Genomic DNA, 27,500 nt, shown 5'->3' on the forward strand with positions numbered 1-27,500 from the left:
GCACACCGGGCAGGCTCCGCACCGCGGGGACAAGGTGACCCAAGCCCTCAGCAGAGCTTGGGGCCATCTCGCTGCAGCAGCACCGTGGTCCGTGCCCGGATTGATGCTAAAGCATCTCTGCCAGGTGGCAGGGCACAGTGGGGCCACGCACCTCCCCTGCAGGCCGTAATGTCTTTAGCAGGGGCTGCTGCCCGTGGGCTGCGGTACGGCACAGCCTCCCAGCACAGTAACACGATGCCTTTAGCAGATGTATTCCCATCGCACTGCTACAGTTACAGACGTGGCAGACAGGACCTGCTTTCTCAGGAGCGTGTAATGCAGCCGTAAAACCTCCTCACCGGCTGCAGCCCAAGCACCGGTGCAGGCGGCCGGCTGAGCCACGGGCCAGTAGCCAGTGGCCTTTCCCCAGAGGCAGGAGGGAAGGTTTACGGGAGCCCGGCTGACCCCGCAGCTTACCCAGACGAGGAGATGCTGGGCAAGACCCCCTGGCAGCCCTCATCCCTGCCCCTTCAAGGCCAACAATCTTTAGGGTCCCTCCTGCAGCTGTGCACATGTCGCAGTCCCAGCTGTCCTAAACTGGATCTATGGGTTGTCCCACGAGCTGTGGCATGGCCGGAACATCCTTCTTGGCAAGAGAGCTCAGAGCTGACATATTCCCCCATGGGAAGCTCAATCCAGCTCCCCCCAGCTGACCAAGAGCTGACTGCCAGCTCTGGAGGAGTATCCACAGAGCTCAGAGCTGCTGAGACACCTCCCGGCCCTGTCCAGCTCCCTGCCCCTTCCCCAGGCTCTTTTTTTCCCCAAAACCTTCTGTGTTTGTTGTCTCCATCCTTTGTAGGATGGGGAGACTTTGGGGTGGGTGATGTAGCAGGGAAGGGCAGAGCTGCAGCTTGCAACCAACCACTCCTCTGTGGCAGGTATAGACGGGAAAGGGTCTCTGTGGGAGGAGAACCATTCACTTGGCTCACCAGAACATCTTCCCCAGCCCAGGACCTTGCTGGAGAGCAAAGCACCTCCCCATGCTGCCCCCTCCCCACCTGCAGCACCCTCGTGATGCTGGCGGCAGGGACCAGGGTCCAGCGAGCGTGTGACACGGCTCCAGCCAGCTGGAATGGCTTCCCATGAACTCGTTCATAAACCTGCTCAAGTGGAAGCTGAGCCGTTTCCCACAGACGTGAAACCCCGAGCACAACCCTGCCTTGGATGCAGGATCGTGACACCCAGGGCACGGCAGCAGCACAGCCCGGATCCAGCACCAGTGCCAGGACCCAGATCCACAGGGAAAACCCTGCAGGAGCAGAGCAGCCCCAGCCCCTTGGCCTGCAAAAGGTCTCACAAAGGCACCCAGGACTGCAGAGGGAGGCTCACGAGATGGGAGACAGATTGCTCCTCGCACGTCAAGGCTAACAGCCCAACAGAAGGCTGTCAGGGAAGATCCCCAAACAGCTCCAACCACTTCTGATTGGCAGTGGCTGCAAATCTGCTGCCATTGCTGGGGGAGGAGGAGAGCATCCCTGCAAAACACAGGGGAATCATTTGCTTTATTTTGCAGAAATAAATTTGGTGTAATAATGGAAAATTGCAGGATCTCCCCATTTTTTAGGGCACCGGTTGGGAGCGGGGTGAAGGAATAAAGGACAAGGGAAACAATTCCTTCCCCTGCTCTGCCTCTGATGTGGCTCTCCCTCGCCTGGACCACTCCTGACACCCGCTCTGAGACAGCAAGTCACCAGCTCAGGGATGTGCAGTGCTGCCCTGTCCTCACCCACACCAGGGAGGGCTCAGGGCATGAGCATGAAGAGCATGTGGTGGAAGGAGAGCCCCTACAGCCCAGGGCTGAACCATAGACAGTGGAGGCAGGGCATGGGGACACCTACATGTAGTATTGGGGCTCAACAGCCAGAGAAAAAGCAACTGTCTGGGCTTTAGAATCTCTCACCAAAGAAGCAACAAACAGGTGGAGCACCCATCAGCTTTTGTCTTCCAGATGATGCTGGCTGCACCCAACCTGGCCAGCCACCCATGGGTAGGATGCCTTGCCCTGTCCCACCAGTGGGCACGAGGCTGCACTGGGAGAAGCCGTGAAGGCACCACAGCATCAGCACCCGTGACGTGCACATTGCAGAGCATGATGCATGCCATGGCCCCCCAGAGGGACCTGCCTGGAGGTGGGGATGGGAGGAGATCCCACCAGTGATGCCGGGGCTACACTGGACTTCCCAGATGGACATCTCCATCCTGACAGGGCCAGGGGACCTGGGAGCACCACAGGGGCCAGACTCAGGACCCTCAGCATCCTCCTGCACCCTTGCAGCAGCGAGCAAGGGGGCGGGGGGGGGGGGGCGGGGGGGAGCTCCCAAGCTCCCTTTTCTCAGCGAGGAGAGAAAGTCACCCCCGTGCACCAGCCCCTGCGCTTCCTCGATGCTTAATTAGAAGCCTCTCCCTTTCTCCTCGCTCTCTAATTAACATGCCGGGAGCTCAAAAGAAGAAGGCAGCACAATAATACAGGGAGACGGCTTCCAGCAGGCCCAGGCCTCATTACCGTGGGGCTGGGGAGCGGGGAGCAAGGCGTGCTTTACATATGGAAACGCCGCAAACAAGAAAGGCTGGGCGAGGAGAGAAAAAGACTTGACCTCTGCTCCCGCCTATTGTGCGCCCGTCATCCCCCTTGGCCGGCGCTGGCAAAGCAGCCGGGCTGGCAGGCAGGCGTGGGGCTTTATCATGGTGATGGGGGACCAGTGCTCAGCGCCCATGCCCCGTCGTAGCAGGGCTGCTGGGGAGCCGGGTTTAATCTCCCCGATGGAGGCCTTGGGCGGCCGGTTCTTTTCTTCTGCCAAGTCGGCTCGGGGAGGGGGCTTTCTGTCAGCCTTGGGGTGAGGTCCACAGAAATGTCTTCATCCAGCCCCTGCGGAGGGTGGATGGAGGGCAGGATGGAGCCTGAGCCACCACCTCCGAGCACGGGGATAGGGAGCATCTCCAGGCTTTGGCCAAGCTGCGTTAGGCCATCTGAGCACGAGGGAGCAGGTCTAGGGGTGGCGGGCACGGGGGCTTCACACTGCTGCCGGCCAGAGCTGGGCAGGATGCTCTGAAGCATCTCGATGCCCCACATAAGCCCCATGAGACACGGAGGTGGCAGAGGCCACTCCGGTTTTGTGCCGTGGGTGCTGCAGACACGCACGGCCTTGTCCAAGCTCTTCTTTAAAGGAGCTTGTTATGGGGGGTCTTGGGATGTGGCTCAGGGGACTCCTGGCACCGGTAAAGCAGAACGACAGTTGTTGCTGAGCCAGCAAATGCCTCTCCATGGGATGCCAGGAATGCTGGACATTCCAGGACTTGATCAAACAGCTGCTGTAGGTGCAGCCTCACAGGCCAGCGCCCTCATCCTTTTCTGCTCCAGGTGACAGGCAATGGGATAACAAGTGAGACACTGGGGACAGACGACAGTGGCCTTGGCATTTTCTCCCTCCCGCCCTCTGATTTTTAAGTGGCTGCAGGCCGGCTTTATGGAGAGCATGATTCCTCCAGCACCCCGCCGGCCTGATGCTGTAGGGTGAGATTTACACCCCTCCAGCCCTGGGGTATTTTTTGGAAGCGTCACCTCCTAGAAAACTATCAGGAACTCTAACTGTCATCCTCTTTGTGCTCTTCCCACTAGACCTTTCCACGTGGCCAAGGCACTTTGCTTCAGTGACTTCTGTGGAGCCAGCCCGCCTACGCTCACGCACAGCAGGAGACCCCAGACCCCTGTAAAGCGACAGGATTAACTCACCCCTGACGGAGGATGCACCATCCAGCCCAGCTCTGCCGTGGCTGTTGTAGAGTCCATCAGCGTCTCTGCAGGGGGAAGGTGAAACAAGGAGTCAGTGGCTGGCCGGTGACTGGCCTGAGGCTAGCAAAGGGGAAAGAGGCGGAGAGGAGCCAGCCCAGGACCACAGCCTCCAAGCCCAGCCTGCGCTGAGACCCCTGGCCAGCTCTCAGCTGGGGCAGAGCCAGGTATCGTTCCTTCTACCCATCCGCTTCCCCATCCATCACCCACTGCTCCCTGGCTGCCTTGTCTCCTGCAATGCATGGGGCACGTCCTCCTCCACCCGCCAGCCCAGCAGGACTTTCCTCCTCAAAATCCAGAATCAGGGTACCACAGCTGCTAGAGATAACGAACCCAGCCTGAGCAGCTTTCTTCCATCACCTTTCAGTTTCTTGTGCAAAAGCAGGGCAGTTTTTTCCCAGCATTTTGCACGGTAGGCAGAATCCTTTGTGATGCAGTAGCACACAGCAACAGCACTTTTAGGACTTCGAAGTACTAAAAAATTACACCAACGTTAAAGCTGGTTTTCCAGATGATTTGGGTCGAAATAAATCAGGCAATGCTACCACCGACCAGCAGAGGAGAAGCCTCCCTAAGCCACGCAGGCAGCAAAGCTTCCTCATCCTTCATCACGCTTCCAGAATTTATTTTTTTTTTCCATCCCAAATAGCTATAGGCTGGCGTACCTACACTGACAGCATGAGAAGGGATGCTCAGGCTATGGCACCCCAGTACTCGGGCTGACACGTGTAGGTTGCTCCCCATCCAGCACAGAAACTGGCCAGACAGCCCCATCAGAAATAGACTGGACCAGGACTGGTTTCCACCATCTGCGTAACTGTCCATCCTCGAGGTCGGCATGCAACATGCTTGTTGCAACACCGAGATTTTTCTGCACTGTGCCCAGTGCTGATGTTTGAAGAGAACAGGACGATATTCCAGTGTTTAGGAAATGCAGTTTAGAAATCACACCCAAAGGTTTCAGCACAGCGAGGCTGGGCATGGGAAAAAGTGTGATGCTTGTGGGACAGACTACACAGGCTGGTGATTCTGTGGCTGAGACCAATGTGATGCCCACAGAAGGAATTATACCGAAGGAATTATACCCCTCTGCTCCGTAGGGAGAGTGTGAGCCTGCCCCTGATCTCAGTACATGCACACGGGATACCAACCGCATTTGCAGGGGTGCTGGAAAGCATCCATTGCGCACACACACAAGTTTCAAACATGAAATCTGGCTTGCAGCCTCACTTTCCCTGCCCTCCTAGTTAATGTAGGACAAGCAGAGGAACAGTCCAGCTTTAGGGCACTGATGTTCTCAAGAAAAAGCACCTTATCCATGAGACGTAAGGTCAGCTCACTGAGAGCAACCAGCCAGGAGAACCGCAATATAGTGGAGATCTCCAGTCACCATCCTATAATACATCAAATGGTGCCAGTTCCCGTGGCCACAACAGAGATGGGGAACTACTGGCTGTAACTGTGTCCTGTTGCTGCTCCTTACCACCAAAAAGCCAAGCGTCCTGCCATCAACCCCCAAAAGCATCTCCATCTTCCCTGCTTTCACTCCATTGACCAAAAACAAAGGAAGAGAAGCTCAGCCTGGAGCAGACCCATCCTTTAAGAGACAAGCCTGGATGCAGACATGACTGCTCTTCACACTGCCCAACAGCACACGTGGGTTCCCCTTCTCCCATCGGCAAGCCAGAAAGTGCCTTGGCACAGATACGCCACTTGCACCTACTTCTGGTAGTAAATAATTTTCAGACTGTGGGTTGTTCGTTACTCCTGGTTAGAGCCAGCGGTTTCCAGTTCACAGGAAACCAGGATTTCAAAATTTGGTTTTATTCCAAAAGTCAAAAGCAAAAATAGTTCTTTTCAAATTTTCCCACTAGGAAGAGTTCTGGAAAACAGCTAGTCCAGAAATGCTGTCATTCAGATTTATGAAATTTCTTTTTAAACCGAATATTTGTTTACATAGTTCAATAATAGTGTTTATTTTATCAGAGGACCTGGTTTTTTCATTAAAACACCAGTGGCACTTTGATCTGAAAGGAAAACACCATTTTTCACCCAGTGCTAGCTGGAAGCTGCAGTACTTAACAGATTTAAGTTGTTGTATTTTTGTTTGGGTTTTTTTTTGTTTGTTTGTTTTTACTTTATCTTCACTGTCAATGACAGCGGTGCATAGTAAGTATATTAATAGCAGTGAAAATAATGTAAAAGATGATACACTCTAAAAGAGTATAAATAATTCCCCAAATAAAAATCGTATTTTGAAGCATTCTGCATTTCTAAGAGTCTCTTATTTAACAAAAATTCCACGCAATGGGAACGCTGTGCTCAGTGCACTACTGCGGAGCACGCTGCCCACAGCCCTCGCCACTGCTCCTTATCCTCAGTATCCCTTCTCCTTATCCTCATCTCCTCGGAGCTATGCATCTACCCCAGCCAGCCCAAGGACATCCCGTTTTGACAGGAGACAAGGAGAAATTCACAGGTTTTCAGCAGGTTTTTCCAATTTTAGCCTGAATTTACACCATCCGGCTGCCAGCTATTAGATTTTCTCATACAAAGACTCTTGCTATCCAAAATCCTCTTTCCCTCTCACGGTGCTTAAGGCTGGCAAATGAATCCATCTCCAAGACAACTAAATTAGCCAAGCTTCCGTCTTCTTCCACCCTAAAATAGGTCCCTGTCTTTGAAGCTCCTGTTTATCGACCTCCTTTGTACAGGGTGGACCCCCAGACTGCAGTCCCCCATTGCACACAGCTTTAGCATCCCGATGCTCCCCGTTTTGCACAGCTTTTCTACCAAACCGCTGCCCGAACTACTGGCCATCTGGAGATGGGCTGGCACCTTAACACTCAGTAATAGTTGCCTGAATTACAGAAAATTATGACTAACTGGTCCCCATGGATGGGAGTGAACTCAGTTAGGCGCACCGACTGCAAAACTGGATGCGAAGCCAAGATGGGCTTCAACGGTGGCGGTGGGTTTGCTGCATCCTCCATCGATGGCAGACTTCAAAAGATTTTATTGCCCAAATAACAGCCTGCCACAGAGTTATCTTGCCCATATACCCAGCCAGGACAAGCCCTCACGCTCCACCTGATGTCAAGGATGCCACATGGTCCTCCAGGGAAGGTCACCGTCTCATTCCTGAGAAGTTTCTTATATTCCAGACAAAGAAAGTATATTAATCCCTGTCTCCAGCCAACAAAATCAGGAGTGATGTCCAATGAACCGACATACCCCTCATCTGCAGGGGCTTCTCTCTGCCTCTCCCCCAGGCTGAGACCTGCTCAGATCTCCACAGCCAGAGGCAGCGGTGGGCAGGCTGCAGCAGAAGGAAAGCCCCCTGAAGACATAGCCAAGCCCTGCTCTGACATCCCATCCTGAAAGCACTGGCACAGAGTCCAAACTAGCAACCCATAAACCAGGAGGGTTTAAAAGAGCAGGACATGGCCCTACCACCCACCTCAGCCAGGCAAGAGAAAGGCTGAGGCTCCCCTGGGATCTATTCCTCCTCCAGCTGGAGGGGGTTTTATTGCTGCAGTGGGACTGCAGAAGCTCATCTAAGAGGAGTTTGCAAGGATGATTGCAAAGATCTACACCTGCAGAAAGTAGCAGCAAACAGCTCCTTAGCGTGTAAAGCAGCTACAGCTTTGCCTGGGAGCTGAACCCAGTAAGAAACGTGGAAAACAACATTGCCCTGAAGAGTAATTGCCTAGAGGAGCAGATCTTGGACAGTTTGCATCTTTCCCCATCCCAGCTGAGCTGGAGAAGCGTGTGTTACAGGAGCACACACTGGGTGGGAGGTTGCCTCGGTTCCTTCCGGCCATGAAGGAGACACTCACAGACATCTCTGAAGGGATGGGTAACTCCAGGGACCAAGGCGTCAGTCATAGAGTTCTGCTACAGGCACAAGCCCCACAGGAGGCACGGCAAGCCCCAAGGAATGGGAGCCCACCATCCTCCAGAGCAGCTCCTCTACCCGCAGCAGTCCCAACGGGGCTGTCTGCAGCGCGCTCAGCCCCTTGCAGCACATGGGTGATGCGTGGTAGGGTGCCATGGCCACCTCTCCCCCAGCAGATCTCCTGATCCCACCCGCAGGCTGCTCTGTGCTCCATGCACCCAACAGAGCCAGCTGGGGACAACAAAGATGGACCAACTCCTGGATGGGCAGCCCCAAGCCCTGTCCTGCCAGCCATGGAGAGGACAAGGTGCCTGTTTCAACCAGCAAATCTGGCAGCTTCACTCGCTGTCACAGCTGATCCTTTGCCATAAAGACCTGCCTGGCATCCAGGACAGAGCAACCCCCCAGCAATGACGGGATGACACGGAGCAAAGCTCCACAGGAGCGGCAGGGGTGGGTGTCTGGCCCCTGGCCCATCTCTGGTGGCTGGTGATAGCTGCAGCTCAGTGAAATGCTCTCTCCAGAGCAGCATTTTCTCAATATTGTTGTTTGTGTTCTTCCCTCCCGCGTGTTTATCTGCAGATTCACATGCTACCCATGGCATTATAAATAAATCTGCAGCTGCTCGAAACCAGCAGACGCAACTCTGGCCCGCTTCCCACCAGGAACCGCACTGCTCCCCACGGGACGGTTAGGAGATAAGTGCCTGTCCTTTTCACTTTGAAGATGCTTTCAATAAGCAACTTTCTGCCAGTGCTGGGGCCCGCTGCCGGCACTGCTGCCTGCTACGAGCACTTTGCATCTAAAGATGCATCGTCGCCACCTCCAGATGCTCAACAGCTACGCTAAGAGACCACCAAGCCGATGATCTGCTATGGCAATGACCTGGGTGGGGGGCTCCAACGTTTCTGCCGGTCTTCTTGCTGCTCAGCCACTATGAGATGAGTGCGGGGATCTCAGCGGCACCGGCTTTTCCCATCTGGCCACATCAGGACCCATGTGAGCAGATCTGGGATGGGAGTACAAGACTGGGATCACCCTGGATGCTGGTGGTGACTGGGGACACCAGCATGGGATGGCCAGAACTGGGGATGGAGAGTGACAGGACCAAGCGACGGAGGCAGAGAGGTTGGAGGGGCAAGGGATTAACAGAGGAGCTGTGCATGTTGCAGACACACTTCTCTGTGTCCGGAAAAATAACTTCCATGGAGTTTTGCCAATTTAGACCAATTTAGAGCATCTGGCTCCAAGTTTCTCAGAAGTTCTGGCAAATCCTTCATATTCACAGGCTCCAAACTCATCCAGATAAAGAAACAGCTGGACAAATAAATAGCCCCACAGATAGCTGGAGCCTCCACCCTCATTTTTCCACCCACAACTTTTTCCCTTCCCCTCTCACTTCTCACACCAGCTCCTCCCTCCGGGCAGGAGACCTGCCAGCACTTTACTCCTGGTACAATATTCTTAAGACAAGGAGCGAACTTCTCAGTTGACCCAGGATCGCATCAGTACAGCCAGCGCTGGGCATGCAGAGCAGACAAGAAGCACCCAGACCTCTCCCATGGGCTGGGAGTAAAACCAGGGACTGTGCCTCACCACCACCTCCCAGACGTGAGCTGGGAGCCCACCTAAGGCGCCTCCTCAGCAAGTCCTGGAGGGATGCTGAGGGCAGGCTCAGTGCTGGAGCCCAGCTGGGTGGAGCGAGACCGGGATCTGCAACGGAGACGCCACAGCTTGGGACAAACTCCTCCGCGCAGGCACACGTGCTCCTGAAACCACGTTTCCAGCCTGGCTCCGGCACAGCCACCACATCCCCACATGTGGGGGGGGCTAATGAGAAACCCGTCTGTCCCCCACCCCGAAGAGCCCTCACTGCAGATCTATTTACCCTTCTAGAAGTTGAAAGGCCCCCTCTCTGCCTCCTGTGCTTTCCTGGAGCCTTATTATAATATTTTTGCCAGCGAGAGCTGAGAGGGGCTGAGCAAACCCAGTGGCCCTTCTCTGCAGCCCCAAGCTTTGCTTTGCCTGGCCGATGGCCAGCGGAACAAACTGAAACCCAATCCCCCCCCTGGCCGAGCCGCTGGCGCAGGAACAGCACGCTGCATTGTGAGCCAGTGGCTACAGGATATTTTGGATACTTCACTCAGGGATCCACTTAAACTCCAAGAGGGAGAGTGATTGATAGGGAGCGAGAAGAGGCAGTTGACTGAGCTGGGATGGGGACCACCAGCATCCTGCCCCCATGTCCACAGCCCCAAAGGGCACCCCAAGGGCAGCCGTACTGGGTTGCACTGGTGGTTCTGGTGCTGTGGACCCAACGGTCAGGTGCCTGGTCATTCAATGCTCTTCTCTGAAACATTAGGTCCAGCCAGACCTAGGAAAAAGGGTGATGTCCAGCATCTCCAGCACCCAGAGCACCAGCCAGCACCCCAGGCTGATAGTCCTGGGGGCTAGCAAAGCATGGAGCGGGGAGGCCTGACCCCAGAAACACCACGCAGCACAGGCAAGGGAAAGATGTCACCACTTTTGGGGAGCCATGGAGCCTTCCTGGCCCCTCAGCTCACCAGGATATCAGCCAAGCCTGCCTGCAAGCCCTGTGGAACAGGAGCCAGCCCCAGAGCCAGCGGGGAAGCAGGGGATGGTGCTGGAAGCTGGTAGGGCTCAGCACCCATCTACTGGGTGATGCTCAGCTGCTAATGACACTCGGAGGCAGGACTGGTGTCAAACGAAGGGATGTCCCCAAGATGCCCTGCCCTCAGCACAGCCATTCAGCAGCCCCACTGGAAATTCCCAAGTTTTCCCGCACCACGCTGAGGGGCTGCCATCAGCTGGGCTATGCTTTCCCCATTCCCACCTAGATCACTCCCTTCTTCTCATCCCCCAGCCCTCATCGGACCACAGGCATCGCCGGACCTGTCCCCAGGGGGCCAAACCCAGGGCTGATGCTGTGGTGCAGCGTGTCCCTCGGCTCCCAGCCCTTCCAGGTGGGGAAGGAAGGAAAGCCGGGCTCAGAGCAGCGCTGCGCCCGCGCGTTGGGCACATCACACGTCGTGATGATCACACTGGGTGAGCCAGGAGCTGGGGCCGACAGTGGCTGCAACCCAGAGGCTGCACGCTGGGAGCAGCGGCTGCACAGCTCCTCTCCCCAGCCGCTCTTCTCCCTCCTCTGAAGCCATCAGCTGTCGCAGGCGTTGCCCCGCATGGTGCTCGCTGCTCCACTGCTGGAAAGCTCAAAACCAAGGGGAAAGCCCAACTGAACAGCCCCAGGGGTCCTGCAAGTCATCCAAGCACACATCCTGCTTTTGACGCCCCCAGCTGACCAGCCCATCCAGACTAGCACTAAGGATCTCCCCTCTCATCTGCTGGGCCACGAGGGGTATGGCGCAGCTCTGGCTCTCAGCTGAGAGGGGCTGGGGCTGGGAATTCAGATTTTGTGATCTTTCAGCCTGGGGCCTCTGCTGAAGATGCAGGTTAGGCTGGCTGCAAGGGAGGACCACGCTCCAGCCTGCTGCCACAGCCCCCCAGCATCGCTGCAGGTGCATCCTCTCCGGCCCCGCTTTCCCAACATCGCCTGCCCCAGGGGTCAGCCGAAACACGATAACACTACCAGAGACCCCCAGAAAGCTGGTCCAGCAGCACCAGGGACCCACGGTCCTTGCTGGCAGCATCTGTCCCAAAAGGACCTGGGACTTGTAGGTGGTCCGAGTTCAGCCAAGGGCAGGCTGCCGGGAAGAGACAATGCAGATGCTAAATGCCAGCAAGCAGGAGCCCTCCTGCTGCTGCCGGGAATGCAGTAGCCACACAGAGAAGACACAGATGCAGACATTTAACAGCCATTGCTGTCAGTGCTAATGACTTGGTCCCTGCAGCGGCACCAACCCCATCTCTGCGAGACACCTTGCAGGAAGGAATCCCAGGGTTAAGCAGGTGGTGTCCTCACCCACATCCAGCCTCATCCACCCCAGCAGAATCAGCCCAGCAAAGACTAAATTCCCCATCAAGCCACCTCCCAGGAGGATGGAGCAGGACCGCATCTCTCCCTACAGCCCCCAGATCCCTCTTCCTCTCTGGGGGGCCCACAGGGGTGCTCCAGGAGGTTAAAGACCCCATGCCCACAAGCTCCTTCTGCAGATGCTCCAGCCTCAGAAGAGCTGGCAGCTTCTACCACATGCTGCCCCAGTCCGGCCATTAGCATGGCACAGCCACCACACAGAGCTGACCCCACGGCATGGATGGACACACGGCTGTCACTGCTGGAGCCCAAACACGCAGCTGCTACCATTGGTGTGCATCAGCGGCTGCCACATGCAGCCCCTGGCTGCAGCACTCCCAAGGGAATGAGTTCCTTTCTAACACAATAACGTGCTCCCATCCCCCTGGGGCCAGCTGGTACAAGGTGTAATGTCCAGGGTGCCAGGCTGCACCGCCTAGTCCTCTTCGATACCCTAGACCCATTCTCAATACCAGACACAGCATCCTATATCCCTGGGCACAGGGGTGAGGCGACCTCAGGAGATCTGGGATGCAGCAGGAAGCCTGGAGGCTGCAGAGCATCACTGGGTGAGCAGCACGTGCTTGGCTCTTGCAAAACACCCATCCCTCTTCCCCGCTAACCCCTGCCCATCATCCAACGCAACGAGCGCTGAGGGGACCAGGACGAGTGACGTGAGCCCAGCGCACGGGGTTTTGGCCAGCTCTGCCTCTCCTTCCCCCTGGGGCCAGCACCACCGGCCACCCCCACCCAGAGCAGCAATCATGCTGGCAGCAAGCACCCATCCCACCTCCCAGCACTGCTGGCACTAAATGAGGTTTTGTCACCCTGCATGGTGGCACGGGCCGCAAGCAACTTGTTCCCAGCAGGCTCTGGAGCCCCGCTCAGCATCCCAATTGAGCTATCTTTAATGGGCTTCAATTTTAATTTGCTTTTATTGGAAAACACAGATGGTGACCCCCCTCTCCTCCCCCCCCTCCCCCCCCTCCCCGAACATATACAGGGTAATAACATTTACAGGGGAAAGATATTATCTCCAAACACAGCCAAAGCTCCAGCAAAAGCCCCACCACCATGCAGCGACAGGCAGCTGTGCCATACAGCCCTGTGCCTGGCTTGTAAAGGCAGGGCCACACAGAGCCACGGCAGGGCTGAAGGGAGGCAGCACCAGGGCCCAGCCAAGAAGAACCAAAGCCCAGGACCAGCCCTTGGTGCAGCCAAGCAAACCTGGCAGATTAGCCTGGTTAACTTCTTCCACGCCCAGGGCTTTGCAAAGCAATGCAGGGAGCTGCCCGGAGCACAGGGGTGCCCAAAGAAAGCTGCTGCCCAGGGCTGGAGGGGCTGTACTGGTGTACCACCCCCCACCAGCACCAGCCCCTGCCTGCAGCCGGGGTGGCTGTTCTAAGCATCCCTGGCTCCAGCCAGTCCCCTGCACCAAGTTCGTGTCAGAGCTCAGGGTGGCTGCAGGGAAGTGACAGCAGCACAGGGACAGGCAGCGACAGGCAGGGAACGCTGCACAGGCAGCCAGGCTGCACCAGCCCTGGCGAGCTGGGGTGGGAAGTCGTGTGCCCCCCCCACCAGATGAGCATCGAGCAGCGCTTGACTTGTGCCACACAAGCACCAGTGCCTGCAGATGCTCCCACTCCTCCAGCCCACTCCTCCAGCACTGCTGGTGCTGCCCACAAAGCCCCAGACCCCTTTTCACATCCCCCCCCCCCAAGTGCCCAGAGCACCTGGCTGAACGCGGATGCCCTCCACCGCACGCGTCTGGCTCTGTGCATCTACCTGATGTTCCTGCTTTTCACTGTTTTTACTGACAGCCTGTAAATTTGTTCCTGGTTGGCAGCTCCAAGCGGGAATGGCTTGGGAGGAACTGCAGGGCCAGCTGCAGGCTTGTTTTTGCCAAGCCACAGAGGGATGCCCCATGCCCCAGGCTGGCTGTGGCAGGGGGGGGGTTGGGGGGGGGAGGCTTCGGATCAGGCTCCTGGCCACGGGGACCCTCTCCCCAGGACAGATGCAGGAAATCCCAAAACTCCACCAAGGAGCTTGGCTTCATTCTAGCCCCTTCCGAGGCCAGAGCACCTCTCTGGCCCCATCCCTTTGGTATCTCTGGGGGTTCACTTGCAGCCACGCCAGGAACACAAACCCTATGTCCCCTCCAGGCCCCCCTGCTGCAGATAAAGCCACCGCAGTGCTGGCAGCTGCAGGCAGTGGGTATCTTTAGTGAACTACAAATGTTTCCTTCCTTGGGAAAACTCCATCTGCAACACCTCACCACAGAGGGGCCTTTCTTTTTCACACTGGGGTAATACACACTAACACAACCCCACCCCCCCCACCCCAGGCAGCAGGTTGAACCAAGGGGATGCTCCACCAGGGGATGCCGCAAGGCTCCTGCTCACTGGTGGCCCTGCCCGGGCGAGGGATGCGTTCCATCAATCCATCACAGCGCTGCCCATCAAACAGGAGCTGGCCGGCTGCCCTCCATTGGGCAAGAGCATCCCTGAAGCAGGCAGGAGACGGGCTGTGGGATCACAAGGACAGAGAAGCCCCTGCAGGGCTGAAATCACAGATGTGACTTGCATCTGCACCGCAGCAGAGCTGCCGTCACCTGCAAGGGCTGCATCAAGGAGCTGGGGGTCCAGGGACCCGTGCAGGAGCCCGTGCCGGGCTGTATCTGCACGTCTGTGCCTGGAGAAGGTGACAGCAGTTTATGAGCCAGCTCTGCTGCTCATAACGGGATGAGTACTGCCACTGGGATGGGGTCCTGGAGACCCCAGCGCTTGTAGAGACCCATTTCCATCACCAAATTAATACAACCGGTGTGGGTAATTGCAGAGCAAACCTTGTTTTGTCAGCTGAAGCGGAGGGCACCGATGAAGCGAGGATGAGCACTCGCCGAGGTACAGACAACCATAATCTGGTTACACATATGTGGGAAGAGAGTTTTGCACTGACCAAAAAGAAACACCCAGAGGTGGAAAAGGGGCAATTTCCAAAAGTTAAAAGGGATTATTAGCAAAAATTGATTAGGGGGGAAATGTAAACAAAAACAATGAAGAGCAATTACAGTTAGCTTAAGAAGGCTTTGCCAAAATCTCATAAATCTGTGATCATAAAAGAAGGCGTCTTTAGCTAAAAATTATCTTGGCTTTGAATAAAAGAAAAAAATTGCAGTAAAAATAAACATATTGTATAAATTAAACCGGGGGAAGTTGGCAGCAGTAAATTAGCAGTTATAAGATGCAGACAGTTACGAAAGGATGTATCAATGAAAAAATCAACTGCCAGCAAATATAAAGGAGAGAAAAAGAGGGACTTTTAAATACACCAAAAGCAAATACAACCAAAGCTGTGGAAAGGCGAGTCCCTGAGGATGCTCAAGTGTGAAGTCAGGCAGCAAAGGAGACACCCCAACGCAGCGGGCCAAAACAAGGGCAGAGCCAGGAGGAACAAGCAGGCAAGGCGCCTCCAGGCTGGGGACCAGCAGTGACCAGGGAATGCTGAGAGCCACGGACACGCCTCGCTGGCAGCATCCCAGCGCCCTGGGCAGCTGCTCGCCCCATCCAGGGGTGAGGGATGAGTGGTGGCAGGACCATGTTAGCAACTTTGGAGCTGTTTCCTGAGAGCAGCAGCATCCCCAAGACAACTGGTAGCTCTCAAGCAACTCCTTTGTGTGGTCAGCAGAGCCCCTGAAGACCTGTGGGGTGAGGACAGGCCCAGGACCCACAGCCTTCCTCTCCCTTTCCAACACTTTTTGCTACGCACCAAGCAGGGACGGTGTGGTCCAAGGATGGGGAATGATTTCATAGCATCCCACAGGGCTGGCAGAAAGGAGCTCGGGGATCTTGGTCCAGCTGCATCCCCACCACGAGACTGGGGCAGCCAGGGCTTTGCCCAGCTGAGCCTGGGAGAGCTCCAGGGATGGAGATGCCCCAGTGCCCCAGGAACCTGCTGCAAAGCAAGGCAGACATTTCCAGCCGCTCAGCAAAGCCTTCACAGACCAAGAGGACGCCTAAAGCACATGGTCTAGGTGCTGCCTGCAGGGAGGTCACGGTGGCTGCAGAATCCACTCCAGTCCCCTGGGCATGATCACCAAACCCCAAGAGAAGAAACAACCCATCGGCTCTGCAAAAACCGCAGCAGTCGCCCAGACAACTCTGCCAGCATCTTGGCAGGAGTCAAACCAGAGGGACGCCTGGGGCATTAGCTGTAGGACAACACAACGAGCACCGGGGAGGGCAGATCCAGAGCTGAGAGATCCCCAGGCCAAAAATCCAGCGGTTCAGCCCTGTGCTCCCCATGCCTCGCTGTTACTTCCTTGCTCTGCATCTCAGATGTTTTGTCAAGGAGGTGACGCCTCCCAAGCAAGCTTGGAGGATAAAGCAGCAGAGGTATCAGCATGGATGTCAGCCAGACGTAGCTTTGAGCTTCTGGCTCCTCTGCATCCCGCTGCACGGCCAGCCATCGGGAATGCCCTACAGGTGGGAAGAGCAGACTGCCACCCTGCTTCTGGGAAGGTCCCTGTTTCACTGCCTTTTCCCACTGTAGGTTAAAGCCTCTTGCACATCTGGCAGAACTGCCCAGCTCCTCCAGAGCCTGTCTCTACAAAGAGGAGGCATCACTCTTCTCCAGGGGCTGGCAGGGAAATGGAGGCAGAGGAAGCTGGGGAAATCAGTGAGCATGGAGCGTCTTGTCCCCTTGCAACGCGCGGTTTTGACTTGGCACCGATCAGCAACCCCAGACCCTTCCAGCACATGACACTGAAATGATGCTACGGTGGTTGGCACTGCCTGTGGAAACCCCGAGACACGCACCTGGCAGCAAACTCGCCCACAGGCACCAGCAGACCCCGTGGGGAAAGGATGCCCTTGAGATCCGCTGCGTCTGCACCTTCTCCCTGGCACCCCAGACCTCCAGTGCTCTTTGCATGGGTGTGCACTGGGGAGTGTGGAAGGATCCACTGGCTGCATCCCTGCTCTCTTCCCACGTGCAAAACCACCCTGCCAAGAGAAGAGCAGCCCTGCATCCTCTGAGCACCAAAAAACGCGCAAACACCGACAGCTCAGCAGGGTTTAGGGTTTGCTACCTGAGCCTCATAAAAGTACCACACTTCCAGAATTTAGTGTACAGGGTGACCAAGGCATTACCTGACAACTTCCTTGGCCTTGACACGGGAAATCAGGCGAGAAGTCTTGTGCAGGGAATGCACCATCCCCCAAACTCCCTACTCAGCATGAAGCAGCCTTTATAAATCAATGTCTACAGGAGGAAAACACGTGAGGGAGCAGCAAGTTCATCCTCCCCTTGCTGCTGCACTCCCAATGATCCTTGGATCCCACAAGTTTGATGGGAAGAGATCTCTGGAGGGCTCCAGTCCCATCCTCTGCTCAGGGAGGGGCTCTGATCTGTGGGACGTGCTTGAGTGCTTGAGTCCCCAGGGATGCTCCCAAATCCCTGGGAGCACTAGAAGAAGGGGACGCTGCTCTTCTCCCATTTCCCAACACCGCACTCGGTCCTCTGCCATCACAGCACCCCGCTCCTCACCCACGCTTGCAGGAGATGGAGCCCCCTGAGAGCATCCTGGCAGGTCTTGCTTCCACCCTACCAGAGCCTCGGCTGGCCAGCAGCCAAGATGCACAAGCCACGGGAAGCCACCAGCACCCTGCACCGCTGTCAGTCATGCTGCAGCAGATGGCCTGCTGGCTCTGGGATGCACAAGGAATTTATGGCAGGCAACACGTGCAGCCTGGGCCGTGGGTGGCCCCATCGATGTCCACAAGACCAGACTTGCCCAGCAGGCAGAGCATGAGCTTGCATGCACAGCTTTGTGCGTGGTCACCACGTCCCCTCCAGAGCACCTGGGACCACAGCACACCTCGGAAAGCTCAATGAGCTACCAGTGCCATGGAGAGCCCAGAGGCCATGATGCCACCACAGCCCAGACATGACTCTCCAGCTACCTGTCCCTGAGGCGGGCTGCTTTCAACCAGGGGGTGAGCACAGCCCAGGGCTCAGCAGCAGTACCGCTCCTCCAAATTGGGAAGCTGGAGTTCAAAAGTTCAAAACCAGCTGATTTGATCACAGTGGGTGCAGTCTGCCCACACGAGAGGTGTCTGACACCCTGGGTGATGCAGCAAGAGCAACAGTCCCACGGGAGATGGGCTTCCACCATGGGCAACCTCACAGGGCACCAGGGCTCTCCCCACCCCACTGCAAATCCTCCCCTGCAAAAAAAAAAACCCTCCCCCCGAAAAAAGCCACCAGGCTCTGCTCGCTTCACTAAGTCCCTCCTGCCATAACACACACCTGGCTGCTCACCAAGCACACCTGAAGCACAAATGCTGCCCTCCAAGCCGTTCACCCCAAATGCACAAGGCAAAGCTCCCCAAAACCCACATCCCTGGGGCAGCAAAGTGGGGGACCAGCAGGTCCCAGCCCTGCCGGGAGCACCTCTACACCTCATTGCACCTCAGCAGCTCAGGCAGCAGAAAACATGTCCTTGGAGTGAAAAATCCTGCCTTGATGTGCAGCAGGTACCTCTCCCACCTGCGGAGGATGCAGCACTCCTTCTTGTCTCCTGATTTATCCTGCCCAGAGAGCAGAGGCACCGGGGCTGGCTGCCCCTGGCAGAGATGCCGGCGGGATGCACCGGGCTGCTGGCCCCATCTTTCTGCTCACGCTGCCGAGGATTTATAGATGAATGAATAAAAACCCATTAGCTGAGCCTTTATTTACTCCTCTTGGAGAAAATAATTATCTCTTTACGCAGTTCTGACTCATGGGACATGGATTTAAAGAACTTGGTGAAAACTTACAAGCTGCCCCACTCCAAGCACAGGCAAAAGCAAATTATAATATTCCCCCGTACCATGCCAGGCCAGCGCTGAGCACAGCCTCGCCGGCTCCACACTTGTCCCTGGGCCACGATGTCCCCTGGCTGGGACTGAGCCTCAGGGAGCAAAGCCCTGCACCAGGGAGCCTGGGAAAGAAGCCACAGAAGGATGGGAGAGGGGGGACAGAAGGGAGCATCCTGCAGGGACCCCCTGTGCCAGGCAGGGGGGTGATGGCTGCTGATAGCCACCTGGTTTCCACTGCAGAGGAGCTGGGCCAGTATGAAACACCACAACTGGACGGACCTTCAGCGCCTTTTAGCTCTGGTTACTTTTTTTCCTTCAGATGCTGCCGATTCACCCGCCGGGGTCACTCATGTCCCAAAGCCCCCAAAAGGAAGAGGCTGCATGGCAGAGGCACAGGTGACAGGAGGGGGCACCCAAATAGCTCAGCCACCACCAAACACGTGGGACCTCTGAGGTGGCACCTGGAATGGGGCAGAGCACACGGGGACCGGGAGCAGAGTCCTCACCAGCATTCGCTGCAGGGGGGGCACACAGCTTGCAAAGCTCATTCAGCACTTGGGGGCAGCGCTTGCTTTGGCCACCCCCTCTCAAAAAGCAACCCGACCGTTTTCCAGTTCCCCACAGAGCGAAGAAACATCAGACCCTGGAAAACCCAACACTGAGCATCCACAAACCGAACACCAGCCCCTGGAAAACCCAACACCCACAAACTGAACGCATGAACAAAATGGCTTGAACCGCTTCCTGCTGCTGCGGGGCTGGGGGGCAGTGAAGTACCTGGGGGGTGAGACCTCCACCAGCCTGGGGGCAGAGGGGACCCCCAGCCCAGCCCCACGGCTGGTGGCTGTCGGCAGCAAGGCGGGTTGTCACAGACGTGGCAGCGGGTGTCCGACTGCAAGGACGGGGAACAAAAGACGGTTCACGGCTCCATCGATCGGGAGGTCAGACGGGTGAAGCGCGAACATCTGGTCCGACACTGCCCAGCGCCGGCCAAAGGACTTCCCTGGGTTTATTTAGACAAGGGCGAGCCTTTCAGAAGGAAGCATCCAACACTGCTGTTAAATTTCCCAGGATGGCAAACCCTTCCTAGTCCTGCTTTGTGCCCATGGGCAGGGACAGGATAAGCACCAGCCGATGCCGCAGTGGCCGCGATGCACACAGCTGGGAGATGCATGTGCGCAGCAGGGTAACCCTGACCAGCACCTCGTGTCCAGGCATCTTTGCACTTTTTAACACATCCCTTGAAACTGAAACTCCTGCAGGATAAGTTCTACTGGGTAGATGTTTGCTCCGGGGTAGCCACAAAGGTTGGGGTCGAGCAGAGCCAGCCCAGCGCACTCCTGCAGCAGGCGGGGGGAGCAGGGCTTTAGCACTGGCGTTGGCACCCGCTGATGCTGAAGGCAGGCTTGCAGCTTTCTAAGCCAGCAAAGAGCCTGGCCATCCCTCCCGGCCACCCCTCCCGGCCATCCCTCCCGGCCATCCCTCCCTGCCATCTCTCCCGTCCATCCCTCCCGGCCATCCCTCCCGGCCATCCCTCCCGGCCATCCCTCCTGGCCATCCCTCCTGGCCATCCCTCCCGGCCATCTCTCCCGGCCATCCCTCCTGGCCATCCCTCCTGTCCATCCCTCCCGGCCATCCCTCCCGGCCATCCCTCCCGGCCATCCCTCCCAGCCATCCCTCCCGGCCATCCCTCCCGGCCATCCCTCCTGTCCATCCCTCCCGGCCATCCCTCCCGGCCATCCCTCCCGGCCATCCCTCCTGGCCATCCCTCCTGGCCATCCCTCCCACCCAGCATGTGCCCCAGGATGGCTGGAGGCAGAGGGGGAGTCACTGGAGGGAAGAGCCTCAGGGGTCAAAACCAGTTTATGAGAAATCAGTCACCCTTGCTCTACAGATTACGAGCAATAGCGAATCGACTACATCCCTGGGTGAGCTGCTGCACAGTTAATTAGACACATTATTAAAAACATGCTCCTCTACTGATCTGAATTAGTCCACTTTCCAAGCCACAGAGTCCTGCCCTGCTAAATTAAACAGACCTTCGTGATTAGCAACCCTTCGTCCAGGCTGGTACCAGCAGACAAGGCAAAAGACACTCCTTAATCTGCTGGATAAAGCAAACAACAAGCAGGTTTTCCACACCTTGAGTCATGACCGTAGCTGATTTATTTTGATTTTGATTTTCCTTCAGCTGTGGACACCAGAAATGGATACAGAGGCATCCAGGTCTGGCCTCTATATCACAAAGAACAGCCTCACAGGGATGAGCTGGCTCACCAAGCAAGGACTCTTTCACTGCAGAAAAACGCATTTCAAAGGTGTTTTCAGGGCCTGAGATTTCCTAGTTAGCATCTCATGTCCCATAGCTGCAGACCACACTTTCTGCTCCCAGACACACCGTGGCCATACTCAGGTCCACTTTTGTTCCCCTGATGCATCAAACTGTTTCAGGTGTAATTAAGCCACCCCACCCCCCATTTATTACTCTCCCAACACCGGTACTGGCTGAAGATGGGGATCTCACCAGCAACGCTGCCCAAAAAGTGGTGATGACTCACTTAAGAGTATTTTCCTATGGCCAGCCAATTTTAAGCCCCTTCAGTACACACCTGTAACTCCTCGCTGGAGCACCATGGGAATATCCCATACTCCCAATGCCACTGAATGGCACGTAAAAGGCTTGAAACCCTTTCTTACCACTGCAGCAGCTCTTAGGGTGACTCATCCGTCCCCCAGGTTGAAAGCACCAAGCGCTGCCCACGTGTTTTTCTCCACACTACAGCACTGTGTAGCACACATCTCCCTACCTCTACAGCCAGCCTGAGCAAAAACAGGTATGTCCTCAGGGTAGCTTTGTGTTCCACGATAATGCAAAGCAAGTCTTCCTGCTGCCCTGGTCCCCTAAACCCCACATATTCACCCCACATCTCCATCGGTAGAGCAGAGAATGGACAATTCCCCTTGAAGACCATCACTGTGAGCTTGGGGGTTTTTCCTTGGTACGCATCCTCTGTGGGGTTTCATGGCTGGCTGTGTCACCTTACAAGAGCTATCCTGGTTGCCCCTGTGACCACGCACACCAGCTGTGGGACCCAGTGTTCCCACCACCCCAAGCCCCAGGCAGAGAGCCTCCGCCCTGCTCCTGGAGGCTTTTATTAGAAACACACAGTCATGAAATGTTGCAAGTGGAATCCATTACACAGCATTTAGTACGTATCATTTGTATTTCACAGCCAGCAATCTTTGTGATTTCACAGGGAAATGGCTATTAAAAACCCCACTGTGGCCGACGGGAAGGGGGCAGTGTGCCAGGTGGGAGCAGGGATGGAGGGAGCATTTCCAGGTCTGGGATGGACTTGGTCCCATGTCTGGACATCCTTCACTGCCACAGCCTCTCCCACCACATACTTGTGAGATGCTGCCGGCGTGCAGGATACGGCAGTTGTGCTGTCTGCAAATAATTCACTCCCATCTGACTCAGGTGCTTTTTGAAACTGGGATGTGATTGCAAATTATTACTCCAAGGAAAGAGACACGCCAAAGCACTCCAGTGTTCAGTTTAGCACCCGCTCTGCGAGGTATTCTGGATGCGTGCAGACATTTCTAGTTTGTGCACAGCAGAAATGTTGTAAGCCAGGCTCATGGATTAGCTCCTTTCCCACCTCCTCCTAGGTGCTTTGTTCCCCAGACCTCCGGGACAGGATCTCTGGGGCATCCACAGTGGTCATCACCACTGGGGCGATGCTTTCCATGTATCATCACAATTTGGGGCAGAGTAAGAAGAGAACAAAAAACAAAGACATGGTTTAAACCCTCAACCTGGCTGTTCCCAGCAAGATGCAACCTCCTAAAGAAAAGGCTGAAAGTAATGAAGGGAAAACACAGCTTTCATCCTTGCCCAGCCGAGTAGAAGGCATCTCACCCCATGAAACAAGAGCAGTGACTCAGCTCATCCCATAAAACAGGGACAACAGGTGACTCCAGGATGGACATTTTGAGCCAGGAGGGACCTTTTCAAACTATGAATTGTGACTTGGGACGTTCAAGTTGGATATTGAAAGATTACTTAGGATATCGCTTCCTCAGGGAGCCCTAAGGCAGGGCACCAGAGAGGTGGGGGATCTCCAGGACTTGACTGGGAAAATCCACAGCCACCCTGATCACCGCTACAGCTGGGGCAGGGGGACCTTAGGGACAGGGGCACCAGAGCTGGACATCTACTCTGGTCAAAGATGGAGAAGCCTTGTTTTACTGATGGAGTTGAAAACCCTTGTTCTTCTAGAATGTGAGCAGACATAGCAGGACCCCCAATCACTTCCCCAGCATGTCTCCTATATAATGACGCAAGCCACTGTCTCATCCAGACCCTCTTTGCCACCCCGATGTTCCCTCCTCCTGGCAAGCAGAGCTACAACACGCAGCTCTAAATTTTACCCCCAGGAAGGTTGGCTGGAAACAGAGGCTGGGAAACACATCATCCAGCTCCAGCTCCAGGTTCAGCATCCGAGGAAGGAGGAGCCACCCTGTCCCACTGAGAACACAACCCTTTCTGCCTACTCTAGGATGCCCACCTGGTTAGTGTTGTAACTTCCTGGGGGTGGGGGGAAGCACTGCTTTCTCTTGGTTGTGTTCTGGAGCAAAAATCCAGCAGATGCACAAAGACAGCAAGGCAGGATCTCCCTGGTCTAACACCAGGCTTGTTGGCAGGAGTGAACCTGCACCTTGGCATCCATCCTGCAAATTCAGAGGCTCAGCCACCCTTCGGTGGATGCCAAAAGGACTCTTCTTCCCTCACCAGCAGCAATGCATCAACTCAGCTCAAATCACAAAGCCCAAAACCAACAGAGATACCAGCAAATGTCCAGCAGGAGCCACCTTCTCACATGAAAGCTGGTTTTGCCAGGGCAGCAGGTCCTTCTCTATGAGCCAAGCAGGGCACGACTCCTGCTCACAAAGGCTGTTACTGCATGTCCTCCCAAATCCAGATATAGGTGGTCTTTCTTCAGCCCTAAAATATCCTGTTCAACCCACCTGGCACCATGCCTAACCTGAGGCTGAGGCAGTCTTGGACTCCCCTCTCCATTTCAGCAAGAAATCTGGCCAGGGCTGCCAAGGGGACAGTGACAGCCAGGGAGAGCTGAGTGCAGGGTGACCAGCATGCCTGGACCGAGCTGCCACAGCAGACTCCGCTGTCACCTCCCCAAACCATGGCTCCTCCAGCTCCTGGCTTGTCTACAGAGGAGGAGGTCCAACCAAACCATCACTGGCATGTCAATCCGTCAGAGCCAGGAGTAGGACTAATCTACACTGTAAACTCATCACAGGGCAATTAAGCCGAAGAGGATGCTGGAGAAGACATCTCAGTTTGCATCGGTTCAGCTCCGCCACCAGTGCGCCAATAATAAATCAGAAACACGCTCAGGCTATGAAATGGTGCAATGACACGTGTGATGGAAAACCAACGCGTGACAGGCACAAAGCCAACGACCCAGCTTTCACTACCAGACTTCTGCTTCTCGCACTGCCTAGAAACACTGGTGCCTTGTACCTGTCAATATCTGTCATCGTTACGCTATATCCTACCCTGCGATCGGTGAGGACAGGCTCGTTACATAATTTTAATGCACAAAGTGCATTAAAGACCCCGAGGTCTACAATTTTGGACCTCATAATGACACAGAAAGAGGGCTAAAACACTGGACTGGAAGCGTGTAATTGCCCCAGCACTGATGATCACAGCCTGTGTTGGCCAAAGGGAGGGCGGCCCAATTCTGAAATGCTTTGCTCGTTGCTCCAAACACATTGATTTCCCAAAACTCAGAAAATTCGCAAGCAGAGTCAAGCAGGAAACAGGAGCGAAAAGTCCAAATGAAAATCAGAGGGGTTTTGGACTTGACAGTCTTTGGAGATCTCTTCCAGACCCAGCAGTCCTATGATTCGATGACTCAAAGAAAAGTTTAAAGAACTTTTTTTTTTTTTTTTTTTTTCTTTAAAGGCTACAATTTGACAACATAGGAAGACAGTAACTTCCACCAAAGGCAACCCTGGAGCAACAAAGTGCTCCTGTGATAACTGCACATACAAAGGCAATGCAGGATGAATAGAAGGAGAATAAGCAGGCAACCCATAGCTTGTTGTGACTGGCATGAAGTGAAGCAAGGTAGTAAGAGTAACCTATGAAAAAGCCATGTCTGGTATGGCTGCAGACAAGAAAAACTATGGTGGTCGTGTTTTTTTAAGCACGTAGACAAAATGCTAAGTAAAAATGTTTACAAATGTAGAAACATTGGGAAAAAAAAGCATTGACAATGCCCAGGGATGGAGATGCTGTCACCTTCCTGAGCCCTGCTTCACCACGACACCACTTTCAGGGTGATGAATTCTTTTGGGGCTTTTTTTCTCTACGTGCAATCAGAGCTTCCCTCGCTGCGGTTCTTTCTAACCATCCATGAAAAATGGCCATGGCCAGCCAGCCTGCGTCTTTATTAGGGAAGCGGGATGTTATTTCCACAGCCCTCAAGAGGACAGGGCTGCTTCCTCCTGTTAGTAACGTGGGATTCCTCAGCTCATACATAACTAATGACCCAGGGACCGTCTGGCTGTAATTCTCTTAAACATCACACACACTGTTTGCAAGCATCTAGCAAATAACTAAGACTTTGGCCACAGCTGGAACAGCTGTGTCAAGACCAAAAGACCAAAGATGTGTCTTTCCTACACGGACAACAGCCCCGTGGAGGCGGGAGAAGCCATAGCCATTGTTTATCTTCATTTTGGGGCATTTCACTTCCATAAATGAGTCCAAGGAAACACGGCCACACAAAATTCCTGTACGACACCTCCACAACAGGTTGAAAAATCAAATTCTGGGACTAACCATTAACATCAAATGAGAAGAAAACCCCAGAAAAAGCTCCACAGCCTGGTTGCAGCGCTGGTCAACATCTGCACGAATAACTGGGCAAACCTACGTAGCTCTTTCCAGCACTGTGTTCCCAGAGAGTATCCCGATCTCTTTTGCCAAGGTGGGGAGAGATGAGGCCAGAAGCACTTTGCAAGGCAGGAAGAGACTTCAAAAAGATTTTTATCGCTTGCAACAGCAGCCTGAGATAAAAAGGGTGCAGATGCATGAGCCCCACCAGCTAGTAGAGAGCACAAGGCAGGGACAGCTGCTGACTGGGAAGGATGCTGGCTTCCAATGCTCCACAGGCTGGGATGGCTCTGCTGGGTTTGCCTGGGGTGGAGGTCATCTTCTTCGTAGTAGCTGGTGCGGGGCTGTGGTTGGATTTGTGCTGGAAGCGGCCTTGATAACACCGAGATGGTTTTGTTACGGCTGAGTGGCCTTTACACAGAGCCAAGGGCTCTGCTGCTCCTCACCTCACCCCACAGCGAGCAGGCTGGGGGGCACAGCCAGCGCAGCAGCTGACCCCAACTGACCCAAGGGATGTCCCAGACCACAGGACATCATGCTCAGCACTATAAAGCTGGGGGAAGAAGAAGGAAGGGGGGGACATTCGGAGCGGTGGCATTTGTCTTCCCAAGTCCCCGCCACGTGTGATGCAGCCCTGCCTTCCCGGGGATGGCTGCGCACCCCCTGCCCGTGGGAAGCGGTGAACGAATTCCTTCTTTTGCTTTGCTTGTGTGCGCAGCTTTTGCTTTGCTTATTAAACCATCTTCCTCTCAACCCACGAGTTTTCTCACTTTTACTGTCCCGATTCTCTCCCCCATCCCACCAGTGAGCGGCTGCGTGGGGCTGAGCTGCTGGATGGGGTTAAACCCCAACAGTCCTTTCTGGCATCCAGCGTGGGGCTCAAAGGGCTGGAGATAATGACAGATTTGACTGGAATGTGCTAGATCGAATGTATAGCTGTTATTCCTGTTCAGCTATTAATCAGCAGGTTTCTGTGCTTGCCACAGGGCTGGCTTGCCTTACGGTTTATTAGCGTCTAGTGCTCGTTAGTGGCTGATTTTTTGCTTTCGCTACTCGCTGTACTGCTGTACTGCTTATCATCTGCTGTGCCTGGGAACATTCTGATAACAGCCATGGCGATGCGCCGGGCTGGCGGGGGGCCAGGGCACGGCTGCTGTTTCTGCGCTGCCGTACGGGGCAGGCTGGAACTCCAGTATGAACTGGAGTCCAAGGGACTGTGACCTGCCGGTGAGTCCTCATGGGAGCAGGACACCCCAAAGCGCCTGTGGCTGCGGTTATGTCCGTGCCACAGCAGGTACCTCTGAAGGGACTGTGGCCCAAGGACAAGCCCAAGCTGGAGCAGGTATACCTCGAAGCATCGGCGGCCGTGCATGAGGTCACGCTGGGGCACCTCAAAGCCTGTAGTGATGGGTAAGCCCAGGACAGAGCAGGAACACCCCTGAACAGACTGCAGCCATGGGTAAGGCCATGCTGCAGCTGGTCTGTCTCTGAAGGCATTCTGGTCCATGGAGAAGGCCACGTTGGAAGAGGTGCACCTTGAAGTGACTGTGCCTGTGGGTACATCTATGCCGCAGCAGGCATCCCCTTGAAGACACTGTGGCTCAGAGACCAGGCTCCATGTGGAGCAGGTACACCCCAAAGGGACTGCAGTCTGCAGAGAAGTCCAAGCCGGACCAGCAACAGCAGGAGGAGTTCACTGCAATGTCAAACCCTATAGTCTTGTCCAAAAGGACCAGGGGTGAAGACAATGGAACTACCTTAAAACTGACATAACCTGGGATTTGAGTTGCACGCTATGGGGAATTACTACAGCAGGAACCACCTGAACCAGTGGAGGAGAAGCCTTACAAGAAGCAGCAGAGACCCAGCCTGAGCTGGCTTTGGTGCCCAGTAACTCCGTGCAGCGTATCACCTCTCCCGTCCTGGGTGGCCACCATAACAGATGGAGCCCACCAGCATGGACTAAATGAACTCCGTAGACATTTTATAGGGGT

At 55.2% G+C, this 27,500-nt stretch overlaps 1 protein-coding gene across 2 annotated transcripts in view; it reads right to left on the bottom strand.

Annotated features, from left to right (window-relative positions):
- Positions 1-27,500, bottom strand: part of EPHB2 (EPH receptor B2) — a 129,434-nt gene that overhangs the window by 85,122 nt on the left and 16,812 nt on the right. For both annotated transcript variants that reach the window (XM_056332728.1, XM_056332727.1), the window contains exon 2: positions 3,770-3,834. In XM_056332728.1, coding sequence (XP_056188703.1) covers positions 3,770-3,834 — 65 coding nt within the window. The remainder of the gene's footprint in view (positions 1-3,769; positions 3,835-27,500) is intronic.

Source organism: Falco biarmicus, chromosome 3 (assembly GCF_023638135.1).
Source record: "Falco biarmicus isolate bFalBia1 chromosome 3, bFalBia1.pri, whole genome shotgun sequence".
Taxonomy (NCBI): domain Eukaryota; kingdom Metazoa; phylum Chordata; class Aves; order Falconiformes; family Falconidae; genus Falco; species Falco biarmicus.